The following is a 22,172-nucleotide window of genomic DNA, read 5'->3' as shown; positions in this document are numbered from 1 at the left end:
AATGGTCATAATTGTTAGCAACACAGCTAACAGCAAAGTATAGTGAATATAAAATGTTGCATTAAAATATAGAGCGCTTTTCATGTAATTGCACAAATCAACTCTGTACAAACTTACTATGTTTGATACCAAAGGATCCTTATTCCAAGTTACTGTAAGATTCACAGGCCATTCGATCTGTGGGCTATATCTACACCCAAATATACTACAAATGTGTGCTTATGGGCTGATATGTATGTTCATTAATTCACATAGCATTTTATAAAGCATCAACTTTTTTGTGGCACTGCCTGATTCTTTAAGAACCTGATGATGAGTTTCTTTGAGAGAGAGAGAGTAGCTGCCCAGTCTAGCTCAGCTGTACTCAATATGAGTTGCTTTCCTCCCTACAAACCTCTTACTTCAAAGCGAGGAACATAATGTACAATTTTTTAATGGCTCTAGACCAAGGCACTCAGACTCTCTGTGCACTGCGCCTTACCTCAGTGTAAACACCTAATCAAGATTGCCTGCGCTTCAACAATAGCAGCCAAATGCAATTCGAGAAGCACAAGCCTTTGAAGTCCTCACTGCAAAGGCCGGTTTTCTAGTCTGGGATAATGACATGCCATGATTGCTGTCTTTGTTGTATCTTTTCAGTAGAGAAGCAATTATGGGTCTCAATTTAACAGAATAGACATTACACAGCTTATGATGCTCAAAATGCAATTTCATTTGATCATTTTCTCAATTTGATTGGTATTAATAGAATAGTTCACAAAAAAATGCTGGCAGAGGTTATGTCCTGTTCCTCTTTCAAAGAGATAATGTAGAAGTATGCTTTACCTGCCCAGTAAACTATCAGTGCAGTGAGTCAGTGGGTTCCACCAAAAACATCTTACCAATGAAACAGCTGTGTTTCTCTGTCTGCGGTGGAGAAGAAAACGTATGGAGAGTCTTCTTAATTTGTTCATTTCTTTCTTGTAAGACGAGCTGGTAGACCCTTTCATTACCATTTGCAGCAATATACCTCACCTGAAATATCAGCAATCAGAGCTCCGCCCCACTAGTGTTAATTCGTTTCTGTTCATACCAGCTGACACAGTTACCTGCCTAGACCTGGCTACAGCATATTACCTGTGTCAGCTGATCTCATACTATTCTCTGTGGATTATTGGTGGGATACAAAGCACTTGCTGTTAGTCCAGAGAGAGGCTGGCCTGATGGCAATAAGTCAGTATTCAGTTCTTAAGAAACTGTAGCTTGACTCATGCAGCTTCCTCAGGTGTTGAGTGTCTGCTGTGCATTCCTCTGTGATCTGTGGGAGCTGCACAGTCTTTCCAAAGAGCATATATGTGAGTGGTTTAGATATAAGCCCAGAGCATTAAACTAGGCATTTCACTTGTACACAGCACCCTGGTATAACAGTCAAGTATTTTACCTGAGAACAACACCCATATGAATGCTTCCTAATTTCAAGTAACTTGCCCTATATACCAAGTCTGTGGATATCTAGTACTCATTTGGATCATTGGCCTTAGGCAGCTCCAGTGTAATCCAGATTGCCTACTCCAGATGGGACCCTGAACAAGTTTGGTGTAGTTGTCCCTTAACTGTGCTGTTTGGATTGCCATGCTGTTATAAGCACCCCAGCCACTACTGCTATATGGGCTCTTCTTCCAGCTAGGATGCTGATGGAAAAAGAGACAGTCATTAATGATCTGAGCTCAAGTTTGCATAGTTAGTAGTTCCACTGGTCACGGGCATCTTCTCCTTGTGGCCTTTCCCAAATTAGCCACACCCACTTGTCAGTGGTGCTTAGTTATCCTTACTGCAGGCAATGGCTTAGTAGAGCAGCTAGGTGTATTGTCACAACAATGGTTGGGCTGGCTAGTTGCTCATTTCTTTGGGTCCTGTACTGTCATATTTAGTTATGGATGATGGAAAAAGGATGCAGTGTAAAAGCAAACCAGGACAATATCCAGCAGTAAAGAGGCAAAAAGAACTATAATAGGAGATAAACAAGATAATTTTTTTAATATGGTATGTTTTGTTCTGCTGCCTGGATTGCTCCCTGCTCACACTCTGTGCATTTCCAATATGATACTGCAATGGCATCTATCCCAGTGTTAGCCAGAGCATCTGTTTTGCTTTTATAGGAGACAGTAGCTAGAGCTGGTTGAAAAATTTTCATTGACTCAGTTTTCCAGTCAGAAAAGGCTTAACTGTTGAAATCTCTCATTTCCTTTTTATGGCACCCTTAACAGCACCATGATGAGTGTGCTTTGCCCTGCTCTATGTACTTCGCCTGCTCTACAAGTTTTGTATCACATATTTGGCTGAACCTGTTACCTGACTTGTAGTTCTGCAGTATTTATGGGGGCTGCTCCATGTCTCTCACACTTAATACTTGCTTCAGCTGTCGATCTTTCTCTGATTCCTGCTGTTTTGTGTGCAGACAGGCAGGTCTGTGTAGCTTCTTGTTCTCCACCCATTGCTTGCTTTGACAATCGGAATGCATTCTTTGAAAATGTTGCCTCAATTTTGGGTGCTGAGCCCTTCTGAAAATTCTGGCCATAGCATTTGTGCTGGCTGATGTGGCCATATTGATGGTGGCCTTAAAAGCTATAGTAGACTATGGTCACCGCTGAATAACTCCTCAGGTCTGATTTTCCACATGCACCCACTATGCCCACTGGTATGGGGGATGCTGTGTTCTGTGCTTTTGTTCATGAAGACAATGATTTGCATATAAGTAGTTTGCTGCCTACCGCTGGCTGATTACTGTTACTGCTTGGTATAAGCGGTGGAAGATTTATTTATGCTCTGTGGCTGCACCCATTTCTTTTCTACTAACATACCATAAATACTCATTCATTAGCCTGTTCCTTTATAAGCCAACCCCCCAAGATTCTTAGGTAAAAATAGCAAAAACTCTATGACCCATTCATAAGCCAACCCTATATTTCAGGGGTTGGCAAACTCTGGCTCCTGGCCCATCAGAGTAAGCCGCTGGCGGGTTGGGATGTTTTGTTTACTTGGAGTGTCTGCAGGCATGGAGCTCCTCAGCTGGAGCCATTGGCTGGGAATGGTGAACCGCGGCCACAGGGAGCTGAGGGGCTCCATGCCTGCAGACGCTCCAAGTAAACAAAACCTCAAGGTATTAGATATTCAATTCAATGATTCCATGGAGTGTAAAATCATTAAGTTTTGGTGTAGACTCATTTATAAGCTGATCCCTGCTCTTCAATGCATCACTTTTTTACCAAAAATATTCAGCTTATGAATGAGTATATACAGTTGTTTTGATTTATAGTGCTTTCTGTACTGGATGAATAACTACATTGGTCTAGACTTTACTATGGTGTATGTCCTCTCGTGACTGTTTTAATGCAGTGCTCATTGTCTGCATGGCAGTGATGGATGCGTAGTTTGCTTTCTTCTGCGTGTATTATAGGTATCTACCTTACATATATTGGACAGCTTGGTCATCTATTAGCTTTTGCTATGAGTAGGAGTCCCTACTGTATGCAACTTTCCTTCTCTCTGTTCTCTTTGAAAGTGCTCAGAATGTCATCCACAGCCTTTCCTATTAATGGACACACTACCATGATCTCTATTAATACTGACTTGTTTGTGAACTCCTTTTGCCTGTGTTCCTGTTTGGCCCCATCTTTATCCTGCCATGAATAATGTAATGGTGCATTTTACTGTTTACGTTTACTGGCATGTGGATTGTTGCTTGTTCAACCTTTCCCCCCACATCCACAGATCTTTTATGCTGTTCTTGGTCCCACTGAACTACCGCTGTGTATAAAGTCTGGTGGCTCTTAATATGTTTTTCTTCTTTAGGTTTCAGATGTTAAAACTGCTGATGAGAGGCCTATTCAGAATGCCATTGACTTTCAAAGCATGGCCATGGATCCTGAAGACAAATGGCTCCAGAGGTCACACCAATTAAAGGTTCGTTTTTGGGTGGAATATGAATCTGGTTTTGGGAATCTATAATGCAAATAATCTTGTTCTTGATGTTTTTTCACCTCTAAATTTAATGTATGGCAGATTTGTTAATTTTTTCCCTTTCTTAATATTACTATTTCACAATTCTTTCAATGGTTTTCATCTGAGACTCTCTGAGCACTTACATGCATTGCTGTTAATCATTTACAGTGCACCTGCAGTGTGCTAAACTGCACATAAGTTATGCCTCCGACCTTTGTAAATGCATTCATCATTTTACAGATGGACAAACCAAAGTATAGAGAGAAATTAAGTTTTTCGCCCAAGGCCACATAACATGTTAGGAATCCTAGCTCCCAGTGCTATGCTCTAATAGACCATATTTTTGCAAGAGAAGTAGATAACTATAATTATATATATAAAGCTCTACCTCTCTAATACAAATGTCAAAGTAATTAGTTGCTAAAGTAAAATAGGCTATAGAGATAAATATCTTCTTGTTCTACAAATCTTGTGCACTAAAATCCATCACATACATTAAGCATGGAAGAAATGGACTAGATGACCTCTTGAGGTCCCTTCCAGGCCTACATTTCTATGATTAAGTAGCGTATAGTATCTGCTTTCATAACTATTTATCCTACTCTGTAAATCCCATGACTACCTACTAACTGTCCAACTAGATAGGTAGCTAGCGGATTTATAGAGCAGGAAAGATAGTTATGAAAGCAGAAAAATTATGCTGCTTGATCCATATGATGGATTAAATCCACAATATACCTCCAAGTCTCAAGGAGTCCTGGATTTAAAAGGTCAAGTCTCTTTAGGATTATGTGATGCTACTGGCCTATAAAACGAATACATCCAGTGCTCACTGTTTTTGGTGGGTTACCAGGGCTTCTTAATTTCATTGTTGCATTCCAAGTTCTTTGGGGAGGGAGGATGCTGATCTCTATCAGGGGGATGTTTTAAGACAGAAAATGCTTACAGGTGGAGGGGGATGCACCTGAGGGTCTGTCAAGTTAGGTAGTTACCTAAAATTGATAAATCTAGTAGATGACTGACTGCCTTTCACACTAATGCAGTGAAATAATTACCTCTTGGAATAAGGCCAGAGTAGACCAGGTTTCATCACCGACAAAGCTATAAGCACTTTAGCAGTACCTGAGAAAGTAGAATCCAGCTAGAACAGATGTGAAAACTATTTATGGTAGCATCAATAATTAATTTAGTTTGCTGCTCAGACTATAGTCGAGAAGGAGAATGTAAGGACCAAGAGATTCATTTTGTTCCTTTGCCCTTACAATAAAGAGCAATGCAGCTGTAATGTGGACGATTGTAAGTAAGTGGAGTACAGTATTTGAAAGATATGTAATTAGGCATAAATAAGGAATGGAATCATCAGTTCAGGGTAAAAATAAACAGATTATGCTTTGAATAAGACCAAAAATAGTCTCAAACAGATATAAAGGCCAACAGCACCTGATTCTCTGCATCAGCAGAAAATTCTCCTAAAGTCCTGGCTGGGATGATTTAGTTGGTGTTGGTCCTGCTTTGAGCAGGGGGTTGGACTAGATGACCTCCTGAGGTCCCTTCCAACCCTGATATTCTGATTCTAAAGCGAATAAACATGCAGTAAAAAGAAACAAGAGTTAAGAAGTCCTAAAACAGAGTAGAAGGGGGAAGAAATCTGTCCCTAGTTAAGGGTTGGCATAGATCACTTCCCTGTTGGAATAAGAGGGGAACCAAGGACTCGAGTCACAATTCACTCCTTGGTCAGCTCCTGAGCCATCACAGTTATGTCCTATTTCTTGTCAGGGCAGACTGTATTGTTACAGTTTAGGGTCTAAAAATAATAACCAGAGTATAAGATAAGTGTTAATGTTCATTGATAACCTTAGCTGAGAATTCCCATTTGTATTTGATTGAGTTCTGTAACAATCTTGTTCCTTCCTAGTTGTTTTTACAAGTAGGGAAAAAAATTGTGATCTTGATTTAATTAATGAAGGTCTCTATTTGGCAATTTAGGAGAAGTGTAACAATGACTTTCTCAAAGGGTGCTGGAGGCAAAGCAGTAGGGATCAGCACCTGAAGGATCTTCCTATGCAGCAATTTCTGCCCTGGAACAGACCACTTGCTATATAGGTGGGACAGAACCGAGTCTGCAACAGTCTTATGGTACCGTGCTAAAGCCCTGCCGCCTGATTCTCCACTCCACTGCGCCAGTTTTACGCCAGGTTTCATAGATTTTTAAGGCCAGAAAGAACCATTAGATTATCTAGACAGTCCAACAACCTGTTTTTGACCGATGCATGTAGTCCAGAAAGAGATCCAGTCTCAAACTGAGAATTAAGAGAGAGAGAATCCACTACTTCCCTTGATAGTTTGTTCCAATGGTTATTCATGTTCACAGTTAAATTGTGCCCTATTTCTTGCTTGAATTTGTCGGGCTTTAACTTTTATGCCTTTCTCCCCTATATTGAACCTGCAGCCAAACTTCTTACTGACCTTATAAAAACCGAGATGTTCCAGGAACATGTTCATGTTTTGTTAGATGCTGTGTGAAGTTCTGGCTTGAGGCAAGAGCAAGGAAATGCCATGGGAAAAGGGGAGGGGAGAGTCTGGAGTTTTCCATGATTTGAAATCTTCCAGTTGAGACTGGACACCTTTTTGAAAGATCTGGTCCAGTTCAGCCAGTAGCCATTGAGTTGGATGCAGGAGCTACTGGGTGAGACTTCCCAGCCTGAGTGATGCAGGAGATCCCAGCAGTCCCCCCGGGATATTTTTCCATAGGAAAGATGGGCTTTTCTCCATTCGTTGCATGTTCCAGGCTGCAGCATTCCCCAGTGAGGAGCTTCTGTCACTTTGGAGAGAGGTTCCCAAGCATTTCCTTGGCAGCTGGCACATGTCACCAGACAGAGACCCTGCACCAGCTCTGCTCAGCCAGCTGTTTATATCTGCTTCTTGGTGCTGAAACCAGTCTGTGAGGAAGCATTAAGTGCTAGACTATTGGACTGTCTGCCAAGATAGTGCCACTTCAAGTCGACCAAGTTAGGCTCGTATAAAACTGATGTAACTGAGTGAAAAGTCAGGCTCTCCTGGTCTTTACAGGGTCATTGCCACCTGTTTTTACAGACTTTTTGTATGTTTAAAAGAGCTATAACATGGGTATGTCCCGTCTATACAGGTAAGATCAAACATTGTGACAAGATATCCTGATATAGCAGAAATTGCTCTGCAGCTGGCTCATAGTATGTGGCCAACTGGGTCTATGTGACTATGAAGGGAGAAGTGTAAACATAGGGGGAAAACAAGATAAATATACATATTCTTCTTGCAAGCTTTTCTTCTCCTTTTTGTTTTTGTGTTTTCCTTCTCCTCAAACACTTTCCCTCACATGCAGGTGGCTATGAATCACAGGCTAAGCCCAGAATGTTTTTTTTGACTCCTAAGGGATTTGAATACCTAGTTCCCATAAATTTAATGAGAATTTGAGATTCAAATTGCCTAGCCTCCTTTCAGAAAAATCTCTGCCCTACTTTCTGTATTAAGTTTATGCTGAAGTAGCTCAAACAGATTTGTTTGAATTTCCTGCTGTTCATTTAAGGCAAGAAGCTGTGCTCCTTAAGAGAGCAAACAGCAGTTTATGCTATTATTCATGGTCAAAGATGTTCTGTAGATTTCAAATTTCTTAGTAAGGGAAGAATTTTACAATGCTACTTGATCCATCTAAGTGGGAAAACAATGGCGTAGTCACAGTTTGTCCTTGGTTCATGCTGAGACCCTGGGACCCTTCCATAGGTGGCGCCGTCAGTAAAAGCACTAATCATTATGGAAGAGGTCTAGCTAACGAATTATCATCTTGGCAGCAGGAGTCAGGATTCCCCAGGGCTAAAGCTTTCACCAAAACATTCAGCTCTAGATGTGGACTTAATACCTACCATTAAGCAGTTACTCTGAGTGCATATGCTGTGTAGTGATTGCAAGTGTTGGTAACAAAAGAACCCTAGTGAGACTGGAGGATGAAATGGAGGATTTCAGTTCTGATGAAGATTAAATGGACTGAGAATGACTTTGTATATTACCTTTAAGGAAACCTATATCTTACCTCAAAAGGAACAACACCTGGTGCCTTAACTGGGAAGATGATAAATCTTAAATAAACCCCAGATTTCAAGTATGTTGCTTTGGGTAGTGAGAGAAGTCTCACTGAATTTAAATTCCTGAATTGTTTGTTTGTTTGCTGGGATACATGTTCCAGGATTTACAAGCACATGAATACTTGGTTTAACAATTGAAACACTTTAAACCGTGCACATTGACTTATTTCTTTGTCCACTGCAAACAAGCCTAAAAAATGCACCCTTCGAAAAGGTTGTGTGTAATCTAGACTGTGACTAGTGCTGTGAATATTAGCAGTAAGTAAAGGGTTGAATAACTGGAACTGAGACTACTACATGCAGACAATAACTCCAGGCAAGTCTCTTACTATATATATTGCTTTAACTTGCAATTCCAAAGACATTTAAGGACATATTTACACTAAATAAGTCACACTGGAAAAATACTTATTTCATCAATCTGGAGAGCTTTTGACCAATAATATGTCAGAGTAAAGCTCTGCCACTAGCTCCTTTTACAGTATTTTAATTTTTACTGTGTGGGAGAGGGAAATAATTGACTGCCTGTATTTTTATTTATTTCTACTAAAAAACAGACATTGACATATAATTAAAATCATAAACAGCAATAGCAAATCAGACGTTAACGCCTTCTGTCCACCTCCCATTTCCAAATCTAGCAACCAAACAACCAGTACACAGAGCCAAATTCTCTGCTGTTGTAAATTGGCACTCCTCTATTGAGGTCAATGAAAGTGTGCCAATTTACACCAGAAGAAAATCTGACTCCAAAATTGCTCAATTATACACTGGACCAGATCCACAGTTGGTATAAATTGAAGTAGCTCCAGTGAAGTTTACAGGTCTTCCACAGTTTACAGTAGCTGAGAATCTGGTCTACTATACATACCAGTGTAGTAAAGTAAAGTAAAAACAAGACAGCACTTCAGCATATGGTTAACCTTAAGTACATGCTCAAGTCCCACTGACTTCTGTGGAATTTAAGCATATGCTTAAGTGCTGTTCTGAATTGGGGCCTAAGGTTTGTGCATGTAGAGAAGTCCCTGAATGAAAGGTGGTGGTGCAGCAAAAGTATGTGTAAGTTTAGTATGTTTGTCTCTTCAAGATATCATTTAATATGCATGCAAAATGATCATCTGAGAGTTTCACAATACTCTTTTTAGGATCACCAAAATAAACGGCCCCAGGCAGACAGAACAAAATTAAATCGAGTGCTAAGAGAGAGATCTTTACCAGCAAATGATGTCCAGCATCCACCAGGAAGACTAGCAGAACCAAGACCTCAGTATCACACACATCGCAATGTATCAGAATTTGAGAACTTTCATATGGATTCGAACTCTTCTGAGGTGCTAGAACTTGAAAAAGATGACAATAGTTCACTGCATAGTTGGTTACAAACAAATCCCTTCGTTAATCCAATTACTCCTTTCATTAAGGCTAGTTCAGCAGCAGATTGGGAGACACACTCAAATACTTTACAAAATAATTCAGATCTGGTAAACCGGAATCAGAAGCAAATCTCCATGAACTTGGCTTCATCTAGGCACCATCTTGAACTAACAACGCATAAAAACACTACTGGGTTGAATTTATCTCCAGCATATATTAATGAAGAAAACAAGAAATATCAGCACAACTCCAGAAACAGACCTCCATATCATCAGCAACATTTACGGAATAGTTATGTTTTGGAGCCTCTTCCACCTGATGGGCACGCCATGGGTCACATGCTCCTAAACCAGAAGAGCATCATATCTACTTACAATGCTAATTTCCAAGAATCAGTAAAAGACCAAGTTTCAACTCAGAATCATAGAAAGCAATTTTATATAGACAAAAGCCGTCACAACAACTGTGCTACCAACAGCTTGTGGTAAGGACCCATGTTTCAAAATGTTATTAGCATAATGGTACGTAAGGCCAAGGAAGTCATATTAGAGAAGGCCAAGGAATTGTTCAGAAAAAATCTGATATGTTCCACCACAGTAATTAATTCAAAACTTATAGTTTGTTCATTAGTGTTTGATTTAATAAACAGTTTAACACTATTTTTAAGCTTTGATCTTAGTGTGTTTGTACATGCAAGGACTACAAGATCAAGTTTAAGAATGGTAACTGAAAAACTGATATTAAAAGAGCAAAACAAAAAAACATTTAGTTGCATCATCCATAAACTGAGTCTAGAGGAGCCTGTTTGTACTCAACTTGTTTATACCAAAACCCAGTTTATGGCAAGGTGGAGTGAAAATCCCAAATTGCTTCAGTGCACTGCCGCTCATCTTTCAACACTTGCCTCTACTGGTATTCTTCTTTAAAATCTTCCCCAATTGCAGGCCCACCAGAAGTGGTCCTAGTGTATATAAGGTACAAGCAGCTGGTCGCATTTTTACCAATCCTGCACTTGCTCTGTTTATCAAATTCCCATCAAAGTTAAAGGTTTTGTGTGCCGAAGTTCTTAGAAGAATAAAATCTGAGACTGCTAGCATGAAAAAGGCATGAGAGGTTAAAACTATTTATATAGAGCTTGTGTGGATTGATGGTAATAAATGAAAAATCTACTTTCAGTGAACGCAAAGGGCCTGATTTTCACCTACTTAAAAGGTCTGCTCCAAATCCCACTGAAATCAATGGATATCTTTTCATTGGCTTCAGTGAGCTTTGGATCAGGCCCAGACTTTGCCCCAATTGACTTCATGAAGTTATTCCTGGTATGTGTGAATGAGATCAGAATCAGTCACAAGTGGTCATGTTCACTTCTGATGTTCTGAAAGCTTGCGTGCATAATTCAAAGAGTTGAAAATGTACCCGGCATACAATATCTAATGGTTTTCAAAATATGTTTGAATAGCAATGACAATTTCAGTTTACAGATTGCTTATTGGGCCTTTGCATTGAGGTCTAAGTAAACACAATTTCCTTCTTTCGTTTTGTTTTGTTTTAAAATTGAGGCCATCCCAGTTCAAGCCGCTAGCAGGCCCTTCTCCAGCCACACAACTTATACAGACAATGGAACAACATCATCAAAGAATCTCTCATCTGGAAGACACTCACCTTGCCGAAAGGCAGTTCTCTGGCTTGTTTCCACCTGTAATCCCAAGGGTAGAAAGTGACTCAGAGATTAATACAGAAAGAAGTGAAGGAAGCCGAGTAAAAATTAGTCGCAGCAACTCAGAAGGGTACCTGCTGCAAATGGAAAAGCAAAAACAGCTGAAGGAAAAAGGGACTAGGAAGGTAAGAAAATATGGGTGAGTTAGAAACCAATTTTATATTGCTGTTTCCTCCTCTGATTAAATTAGTACTTTGTGCTTATTATCCATAGATCTCAAAGCACTTTAAAAGGGGTATTATTCCCATTTTACAGAAAGGGAATTAATACTCCAAGAGGTTAAGTGACATGCCCAGCATCAAGCAACTCAGTGGCAGAAGCAGATATGGAAAAAGAAAATAACTAGTAGCTGACCTGACGTACTCACTCCCACACTTTATATTCCAAGGAGTTGAAGCAATTCACCACTGCATCTTTCCATTCCACTTTTCAGAGACGGTCACCTGCTAGAACACGTGGGGCACTGTTGATCCTTTAAGTTATTCCTGTGGTAAAAAGGTTGAGAAAGAAGCCATTTGTATAGGACAGCAGGTAGTCAGGCCTCAAGTCTGAATAAGTTGTTATCCTTGTCATGCCCATTTGCCAGTCAGATCAAATCTCTTGGTTTCCAAGGGAATTCAAACTGAACAACATTAAAAGTTACAGGATTTGTGAAGCTAATGTTATAAACATTATTCCAGGTCTTCTGACAATCCCATCCTGATCACTTATTAAAACTGAGCTCTTTGTCTCTTCTGTGTGTCCAAATTTCATACTGTAACCATTTAACGCTGATGTAATGGAACAGTATAAAGATATCCTTGTACACCCATGACAAATTAAATGTTTAAGAAGTTAGCTGGTCTGCACTGAGAAATGCAGCTAAGCTGGAATAATTATTCATGTGCTTCATCTAGGAGGCTGTTTGTGTATTGCTGCTTGACTGCCTCTAAGAAGGGTTAGCTGGATTAAGATAGTAACCACAGGGCAGATTTCCTTCCTTTTCCATTCCCTGTGTTCAAGCCATTGTTTTTTGTCCTTTTTCCCCCCCAATAACTTTCTCACAATTAAACGTCTGAAGAATTTTGTGGAGAATTGGATTGTTTATGTCTCGCAGTACAACCCAGCTTCTCACATTAAACAGAAATCCATACAAACACACCAAGGTCAAATTTAATTCACACATGTTTTGGCTTTGAAAATATATTGGAAATTACTACAGCTGCTTGAGAAAAACCTGGATTAATTCCATACAGCTAAATGGTTAACTGCTTGTATTAGCTTTAGTTTAAAAAACAATTATATAATTGTTCCATTAAAAAAAGAGTTCAGATACTTGGCTCAAAACAAAAGTCTAATATTTCTAATAGAATATATATTTCATTTGTTTGCCAGTTGGGTCTGACTTAAAACATCGTCTGAAGAAAGTACTTTTTTGCTGGTAGAAATTCTTTTGGCATTTCTGTAGCCACTCCATTATTAGAATTACTACAGTAGAAGGCCAGAAAGAAAATAAAGCAAACCAGAGTCTGGATTATTAAGCATTTTCACTGGCACACTTTTAAAATTTTGCCCAGCTATGGAAGTTAATTGAGTCTCTTTGGAACAGATGTAACGAGATCCAGGAATGCCCAGCCCTCCCCAGACAAGCCAGAAAAGCACCTTATCCTGGAGCTAACATAATGGATGGTTAGAAATGGATTAAGATTAAATTCTGTTTCCCCACACAAACAACTAAAAAAAGGGTTTTGCACGGGGGATCAGCACAGAGCAGAAGAGAAGTGAAAGTGCTCCCAAGCAGGAGGGTGGGTGCTGTGCCCTTGTGTGGGCTCAGTTGAGGCCATTGCAACAAAAACATAGTATGTGATTCCACTAGCAATGACTTTCCTTTTTGCCTGCTCCAGCCAATTCAATGGTAAAGGTTTTGTTCCATACTAGTACTGTTAATTTTTAACCTCTTCAGGTGAATGATTGCTTCCAACTAAAAAGGGTGAAGGGGTGCTGCTCACAACACTGTCACGTGGCCAAATGAGGTTCCATATAGCAGCAGTATTGGGAAAAAGTAAACTTTGCAATCCCTAGTTATTAGGAACTGGGTTCAAAGTCAACCTAATTAGAAGGTTCTCATGTTACTTATGGCATTTCTGAGAATGGAAGTATAAGAGCACTCAAAGATGCAAGAAGAATTTGACTAGCCTCATGGGAAAACAGTGTCTAATTGTCATGCACCACCAGGTTAATATTGTAAAGGAGAGTCATTTTAGAAACTATTCCATATTGTTTTCATAAGATAAAGGGAATCTCTGACAACAGAGCACTTTGTTGATTGGATTTATGAGCTGTGGGATTTTTTCCAACAAGTTTATTAATTTAAAGCTACCTGGCCAGATTCTTCTCAGTTACGTCAGTGTAAATTAGGGGCAACACTGATGACTTGAGTGTAAATCAGGAATAATTTAACTTGTGTAACTGAGATCAGAATTACACTTAGTCTACCCAAACCATCTTCTAGAGCCTATACCTTCGTCCCCAGGTCTTCCTCCCCTTCTGGGTGAAATCCTGACTCCACTGACTCTGGCCATTGATTTCAGTGAGTCCAGGATTCCATCTTGTGCCTTCTCTCCCCCCACCGTCACTGAATTTGCTATCCCAGGCACAAGGGCTTTAGTTAGTTACCAGGAGAAGGATACATATGAAATTCTCTTTTATTACCGAAAACAGGGTGTTTTCTGTAGTTTTGCTACAGGGCTTTGTTCAAAAGTTCTGTTAATGTAATAACTGCCAAATGCATTGTCATTTCAAGCTGTTTAACAGAATTCAGCTCATGAAGTGCAAGACTGGCAAATTACAAGGTGGCGGGGGTTTGCCTGTTAGTCATTCAAATGCCTACATAATATGGGAAATTTTAAAGGAATATTATCACAGGAAATAAATTACATTCATTCAACCTTAAGTTTGCTCACTTTACTCATAAAGCAAGTGCCAAAGTTAAGGTTGAGCATGCAACCCAAATTCTGCCCATTTTGTGCATATCCATTACACACCATCTTTAATTATGTGATCATATGTTGTAGTACAAGCGGAAATTATTCATGCACCTTAAATACACAAGCATTCATGTGAATGCTTTACATTTCAATAAACTGTCTTTATTTTCAAACTGTTTTCTGTACTCCCTGGCAAAAACTTTCAAAAAGGCAAACCCATTTTTCTCCTGTTCTGTGATTATACCTGGGAATGTAGTTTATAATAGGACATACCTGCTGAGGGTAAAGACACCTTTAAGACTTTTGCATTACTGAGGGAGACTTTTGCCCTCTATGCCAACAGTTAAAGGAAGATGTATTTGATTCTGTCTTAGCCTTCTAGGCCAAGAAACTACATGAACCTGGATGTGAAGCTTGGAGGCCTTGGACCTGACTATGAAGCAGTCAGAGAGAAAGTAAGTGTCACAAATAGCATTTTGTCTGCCTTTTTTGTCTCAGAGTTATGCCAAGTAACCTGATGTAGAATGCACTGGAGATGAAAGCACAGTTGACAAAGTAATTTAAAAACTGCCTAGTAGGTTATACCCTTAACTCAAGCTAAATATTAAATTCCAAAGAGGACCGTCCTTCTGAGTGTTAGGAAAGCAATTAGTACATAGATGGGCATTACCATCAAATAAATGATAAAGATAATGTTCTGGTCAGGCATCTGTTAACCACGCCATTCATGAGTCCAACTAAGACAGTAAAACAAAACAAAACACTCAGATCTCTTGTACCAGTTAGGTTAAGAAGTAGTCCGTTTTTTTTTCCATGTGCATCTCTCTTGCCAGGTGCCCTCTCTGATCCATATAAACAATATTGATGCAGGTCCATGGCCACCTAGCACATCTTGCCTGTCATTAGGCTGCACCCCATCGCTCTTTGGAATTTTTTATAGAACACTCAAACTTCCAGCCATCTGTGCTAAAAGAGACTCTCCTTAGCAATACAGGGTTTGTTACACAGCTGAACAATTCTGCTCATCCGTTAGCACTCATTCACACTAGCCAGTTCATTGCAAAACTATGTCTAAATATGTGCTAGATTTCAAGACTTGGTTTTCACCAAACCCACAGGTAATTTTTATAGATTCATAAGTCAGAAGGGACCACTGTCATCATCTAGTCAGATATCATGCATAATATAGGATAGGATTTCCCTGAATTAATTATTCATTCAAGTGGTTGAACGAGAATATCTCAGTTAGAAAACCCATCACAACCACTGATAAGTCGTTCTAGTGGCTAATTACTCTCATTTAAATATATATACCTTATTTCTAGTCTCAATTTGTCTAGCTTTCAACCATTGGATCAACTTTCAGTCATTAGAGCTTGTTATATCTTTGTCTGCTAGATTACAGAACCCTTTACTATCAAACTAAGGCATGTTTTCCAATCCTTTAATTATTCTTGTGGCTCTTCTCTGAACTCTCTCCAATTTTTCATCAGCCTTCTTGAATGGTGGACACCAGACCTGGACACTATATTCCAGTAGCTGTTACACCAGTGCCAAATACAGAAGTCATATAATCTCCATATTCCTACTCAATATTCCTCTGTTTCTAAATCCAAGAGTCACATGAGCCCTTTATAGCCACAGCGTAGCGCTGGGAGCTGATCATCAGTTGATGGGCCACCGTGAACCCCAAGTCTTTTTTTCAGAGTCCCAGCTTCCCAAGATAGAGACCTCCATCCTGTAAATATGGCCTACATTTTTTGTATCTAGATATGACCTTTCATTCAGCTATATTAATACATGTATTGATTGCACCTAGCTTGGCAAGAGAGCCAGATTATTCTGTAACAGCAACCCATCCTCTTCATTATTTACCACTCCCCCAATCTTTGTGTTTTCTGAAAACTTTATCAGTAATGACTTTATTTTCTTCCTAGTCATTACAAAAATATTAAATAGCATAGAATGAAGAACAAATCTCGAGGGACCCCATCAAAAATCATCAAATTGATGATTCTCCATTTACAATTAGATTGAGACCTAACCCCACTTCAATAGGTGCCACTGATTTTGTATCATTCTAGTTTCTTAATCAAAATGTCATGTGGTACCAAGACATCTACATTTATTATAACACCACTATATTGTAGTAGCACATCCTCACCTCGTGGGCGCCCCTTTGTCTCTGGTAGCAGAGTTGCATGGAGTCCTTGTCTGTCTCCTCTACCTTGGCTGTCCTTTGGACCTGCAGCAGCCTCTCTCAGTCTGTCTTCTCCTGACTCTCCCTCTGGGTGTTCTGTGGCTTGGCCTTCCAACCAAGTCACAAAAAATGTAAACCCCTGCCAGGGCAGCAAGAGCAAGTCCAAATAAAAGTCCACACAAATCTTCAAACTAACAGCCCTTCTGCCCCTCTCGGACTTCACTTGTTAACTCTACCTCAGGGCTACCCCACCAGGAGCCTCAACTGCTAGTGTAGTTTGCTCCTCTGCTATTTCCTGTTTATTAAACCCTATCCCAGGCCTTCTCTCCACCAGAGAGACCTGTCTTCTAGGCAGTCTCTCTTGACATGAGTTCCCTCAGTCTGCTTGTTAGGCCTAGCTCTGCCTCCTCTGGCCAGGAGGCAATTAGTCAATCGCCCCTCCCAGGTGCAGAGCATGACTAATTGGGGTTCTTTCCCTGGCCTTGCAGATGATGGAGATTATGCCCCATCACATACTTTTATCAACCCAGCTTGTAATCTCATAAAAAAAAGAAAACAAGTCAATTTGAGAAGATCTATTTTCCATAAACCTGTGCTGAGTAACATTAATTATATTATCCATCTAAACCAGGGATCTCAAACTCAAATGACCATGAGGGCCACATGAGGACTAGTACATTGGTCCAAGGGCTGCATCACACTCTCTCTCTCTCTCTCTCTCTCTCTCTCTCTCACACACACACACACACACACACACACACACACACACGTACGTGCCCCCGGCCCTGCCCCCACTCCGCCCCTTTCATGAGGCCCTGCCTCTTCCCACCGCTTCCCTTCTATTCCAGCCCCTTCCCCAAATCCCCGCCCCGCCTCTTCTCTGCCTCCTCCCCTGAGCCTGCGGCTTCCCGCTCCTCCCTCCTGGAAAGAACAGCTGTTTGGCTGCGGGAAGCACTTGGAAGTAGGCAGAGGAGAGGGGATGTGGTGCACTGGGAGGGATTGGGAGCGGCAGGTGAGGGGAGCTTGGCGGCCACAGGAAATAACTTGGGGTGGGGGCACAGGAAGCTTGCCGGGCCGCGTGTTTGAGACCCCTGATCTAAACTCTTTATTACAGTCCCATATCAGCCATTCCATTACATTGTGGAGGATCTATGTCCGACTGACAGCCTACCATTACCAAGGACATCTAATTTACCTTTTTTTAAAATATTGCCACAACAAAAGTGTTCTTCCAGTGCTCTGGATCTTCTCCAGTGTGCTAAGACTTGTTCACTACCAACATTAATAGTCCAAACTTCCTTTGATATCATGGATATCTGTCCAGAAAACTCATGCATGCACATAAAAACAAAGAAGTGTATAATAGAAGGAGAGACAATTATATCTTTGATCGATTCATCCCTCTAGTTTTGTAGCTCCCAGAAGCAGGTATCCATTAAAGGAATTTTCAGCAGGTGAGTATACAACTGAAGGCAAGTCCAAACTGCTTTGTTCTTCCTGTGGTAGTTGAAATGTACAGGAATGACTTTAACATGATTGAGCTGCACTGTCATTCACAGTCCAGAAGACAGTCTTATTGAACCTTGGAAGAGAAAATGAACGTAAATACAGTAAAGTAAGTGCAACAGGGAAGTAGCTGAATGCACATTACTCACTATTAAGCAAACCTCTGATCTTACTGTGCCAAAGAGGAGATGATTGTCAGAGAAAGAGTCTGAATGAAAAATATCATTTGACCTCTTCACTGCCGGTGACTTTACTAGTTACATTAAGCAGATATACATCTCAAGTGCTGCAGAACATATCCTGCGTGCTCTTGCACCTCACTGATAAGACAACAACTATTTATATTTATATAGCGTCCTTCACAGAAATATCGCAGAGCATTGCGTAGCTAAAATGATAAAATCAGCAGCCCTTTGACAGTTTAAAAGCTACAGTGATTTCTTCAGCCTTGCAGTAAATGAGATAGATTGGTCATCTCAAATCTATATCAATAGAGAGAGATGCATTGCTACAAAATGGCCTTCGTCCATACAGCAGAGGGTTCTGTCTCTTTTTAACACTTTGGCAACATTTGTATAGCTTGTCATGCCAATAAAGTGTTATTAAATTACAATGGGGGGGAAAATGAATGTTGACACCAGCTCCTAACTGGGGCAAACTAAAATACCTTGCTGAGCCTGAGAGTAACAAATGATTGGAAACAGAGACAGAAAATGAGTTAAATAAATGGACTACAGTTATTCAAGGCTTTAAATGCAGTAGAAGGACTTTAAAAATCAATGCAAAACTGCACAGGTAGCTAGTGCAACCATTTTAGAATGGAAGTAATATGCTGAAACAGGTATGTGGTAATAAAGAGGCAAACTGCTCCATTTTCAAGTAGCTGCATCCTCGATATTACAAAGGAGGAGCTCTTGAAAATAAAGAATTACAGTTCTCTAACCTTGAAAAACTAGATTTTTAAGAAGATCTTGCTGAGCAATGATTAGTGGCATTTTAAACAGCCTCACGGGCGTAAATGGGAAAGTCCAGCAGTAAAGCGGTTAATAAACTGGTCCCTCAAAACTTTAAATAATCATTAAATATTTCACTTGCCAGACTGAAAAGTTAAATAAGCAAAAGGAATATGCAAAGCAAGTTAAGGAATACAACATGAAGAACGTTGCTACTGCGCAGAAATCACCAGCAAAACCTCCGATCAAGTCATCATTATCAAGACATAAGGTCAGACTGGAAAGCATCTCATTAGATGGGGCTAGAACTCTCATTAAAGTGAGAGGAAGAGGGCTTGAGAGACTGGACTCTGCATGTGTCCATGAGCCTCCAAGAACCATGGAAAGTGAATTCCTAGAAAAATTTTGGGTTGGGTGCCAAAAAAGGTCTCCCACTGCCATTTTTATAGTCTTTTAAAACAATCCCAGACACTTCTAATACAGAGAGTTCCTCAAGGTCAGTTACCTATTAATTATTTTTGTACAATCCTCATTGTATTCCTTCTCTTGTCAAGAAATTTATCAGCCTTCAGACTAACCGGAATGAAATTGGAAAGGGACTCCACTTACATTAGTCTAAGCTTTGATTTTAAAGTCTTCAGAGTATCTCAACATCTTATCATTTTAGACCTTTTGTAATGTACATTTTGGGGAAGGGAGGGGGGGTCTATTATAGAATAAATCTCTGCTTTCTGAAACCTGCCACATTTAGGCTATGAGGAACTCACTGCCACAAGGTATCACTGAGCACAAGAGCGCAACAGGAATAAAAAAAACAGAATTGATATTTATAAAGGCTTGTGAGAATATACAAAATTATAATAGTAAATACTATTTTTGTTATAAAAAGTTTTGGAAGGGATATAAACCTGCATGCTTCAAGGCATAAGGCAACCTCTGACTCAGGGATCAGCAACCTTTGTCATGCAGTCCGTCAGGGAAAGCCACTGGTGGGCCAGGATGGTTTGTTTACCTGCAGCATCCACAGGTTTGGCCGATCGCAGCTCCCACTGGCTGCAGTTTACTGTCCTAGGCCAATGGCGGCTGCAGGAAGTGGCACGGGCCAAGGGATGTGCTGGCCGCTGTGGAGTTTCTTGCACCCGCCTCTAAAGCATCTGGTACTGGTCACTTCAAGATATGGAATTATTCCATCATTAATCTGATCTAATATGAAAATTCTTATGTTCTCCTGCCATTGTAAAAGTATTGTTCTGATTTTGTTGTTAATTTCAAACTTCTTTCAATCTTTATATTATTAGGCTCTGGAATATGCTAAGAAGATTCCTAAACCAAAACCTTTCTCAGCAAAACAATCAGATGAAGAACCAAAAGAGGAAAGAACTCCAGCACATACTTTAAAAGGACAGAATTTACCTCAGATTTCCTCACTGAAAACTCTGCAAAACAGGCATGAAATAGAGAAGCAAGTTGTGGATGCTTTCAAAACCCTTCACATTTTATAATAAGTTTGAAATTATTAGGGAGCTGTAGAGGGTAGACAGTATCTGAACTGTTTACATGGTGCATTAAATTATGTATGTTTCCCAGATACAGAATTTCAGGACTCTGCTACTTAAATAAGAGCCTCTACCATCAAAAAAAAATTGATTTCAAAAGGTGAAATATTTTCAGATCAACTGCCCGTATTTTAGTCTAATTTTACTATAGCCAAATTATTATTTTTTAAAACATAATCTTTATTTTAGAATTGTGCTTCTTTTTATTCTATTGTTTCCTTCCTTGGAATATCCTGATTAAGTTGCTGCCTCTTTCTGAGCAGTTATCCAGAAAGAGTGTCCAGTGGATTTCGGTGCCTACAAGGTTCAGTAGGAGTTTTGTGAATTGCAGCAGAACCTAAACATGGGACTTTGATGCCTAAACACATTTGCAAATCTAGATCTGTATGTCCTATTAGTCTTTCCCAAAATGCTCGTTCTTTTTATGCTGTGAAATCAACCTACAGCTACTTACTAAAACATTTTTTATATTTTACATAATGAACTTTTAAAAGTATTTCTATCAAACCTAAAAACCATCTGAGTAACTCTGTGGATGTGTCTATCATTATTTCTCTTAATATAACTTGAACTGAAATGAAAACAAGACCATTTCCATGATGCTCACTGAGCCATTGACCAAAGAGACATGAATTAATGATAAAATATTTTAGCTGTGGCCCACGTTTCCATGACTGGGAGTAGACAGGTGTCAGAGATATTAGCAGCAGTATATGATTAAAGAGCACCTTGTGTGTATATGGTGCTTTCCAAACATATAAGCCCTAGACCCTGCTCCAAAGCAGCTGACTGCTGGTTTTAGACAGATAAGTACAATACAATGGTAAAATAAGAGAGACCAAAGATGGCAGAGGAAGATCTGCAGAGGAGGCTTCATTTACAGAGAAGGTAGACAGGTTTCAGAGTGGTAGCCGTGTTAGTCTGTATCAGCAAAAACAATGAGGAATCCTTGTGGCATCTTAGAGACTAACACATTTATTTGGGCATAAGCTTTTGTGGGCTAAAGCCCACTTCATCAGATGCCTGGAGAGGAAAATACAGTAGGAAGATATCTATAGCAGTACCTGAAAAGATGGGGGTTGCCTTACCCAGTGCGGGGGGTCGAGACAAATCAGTTAAAGTGGGCTATTATCAACAGGATGAAAAATCACTTTTGTAGTGGTAATCAGGAGGGCTCATTTCAAACAGTTCAGAAGGCAGAGAGAGCAGTGGGGCTTGCTACATCAGCAGTGGGATCCAAAGCCTCCTGAAATCAATGGAAATACTCTCTCTGCCTTAAATGGGCCGGGGGGTGGGAAGCCATTCCAAATATAGCGGCATCACGAATAAAGCCATAAAGCTGAGAGTGGGAGAAGGTGACAAAGGAAGCAACTGAGAGGATTTGTAGGAGCACAGAGTGAGTAGCAGGAAAGAGAGTTGGGATGTAGAGCAAGGCAAAAAATGTGAGGACTTTTGAAGGTGAAGACAGAGAGCTTGAACTGGATGCGATAAAAGAAAAGAAGCCAGATTCAGCATTGTCCCATGGTCAGGGCACTGGACTAGGGTTGGTCACTTGATTTCTGTTTACGGTTCTGCCCTGGACATGCTGTGTGACCTTGAACAAGTCACTTCACCTCTCTGTACATGGGTACTGCCCCTGCTACCCCCACTCAGATCCCCTGGATATATATTCAGATGGCTAGCGCAAGCTGCTGCCTGTTCCCAGCTATCTCGCTATTTTTAGCACACTAGCTCAAGCAGAGCTAGACTGTGCATATCTATTTGAGCTGGGAAGCACAGTCCCAGCTGCAGTGTAGATCTG

The 22,172-nt window shown here is 40.2% G+C and overlaps 1 protein-coding gene across 3 annotated transcripts in view; it reads left to right on the top strand.

Moving 5' to 3' along the window:
* Window positions 1–20,853, top strand: part of JHY (junctional cadherin complex regulator) — a 32,431-nt gene extending 11,578 nt beyond the window's left edge. For 2 of the 3 annotated variants that reach the window (XM_050921951.1, XM_050921953.1), the window contains exons 4-9: window positions 3,832–3,942; window positions 9,245–9,957; window positions 11,033–11,315; window positions 14,531–14,611; window positions 18,961–19,086; window positions 20,114–20,853. In XM_050921951.1, coding sequence (XP_050777908.1) covers window positions 3,832–3,942; window positions 9,245–9,957; window positions 11,033–11,315; window positions 14,531–14,611; window positions 18,961–19,086; window positions 20,114–20,317 — 1,518 coding nt within the window. In that variant the 3' untranslated portion in view covers window positions 20,318–20,853. Of the gene's footprint in view, window positions 1–3,831; window positions 3,943–9,244; window positions 9,958–11,032; window positions 11,330–14,530; window positions 14,612–18,960; window positions 19,087–20,113 lie in introns of those variants that run through there. The other variant, XR_007769205.1, reaches the window with a different exon arrangement.
* The last annotated feature ends 1,319 nt before the right edge of the window (window positions 20,854–22,172 follow it).

The sequence above is a fragment of the Gopherus flavomarginatus genome, chromosome 13, assembly GCF_025201925.1.
Source record: "Gopherus flavomarginatus isolate rGopFla2 chromosome 13, rGopFla2.mat.asm, whole genome shotgun sequence".
NCBI classification, from domain to species: Eukaryota; Metazoa; Chordata; order Testudines; family Testudinidae; genus Gopherus; species Gopherus flavomarginatus.
Note: the sequence above shows the minus strand (reverse complement) of the source record. Positions and strands in the feature narration are given on the sequence as shown.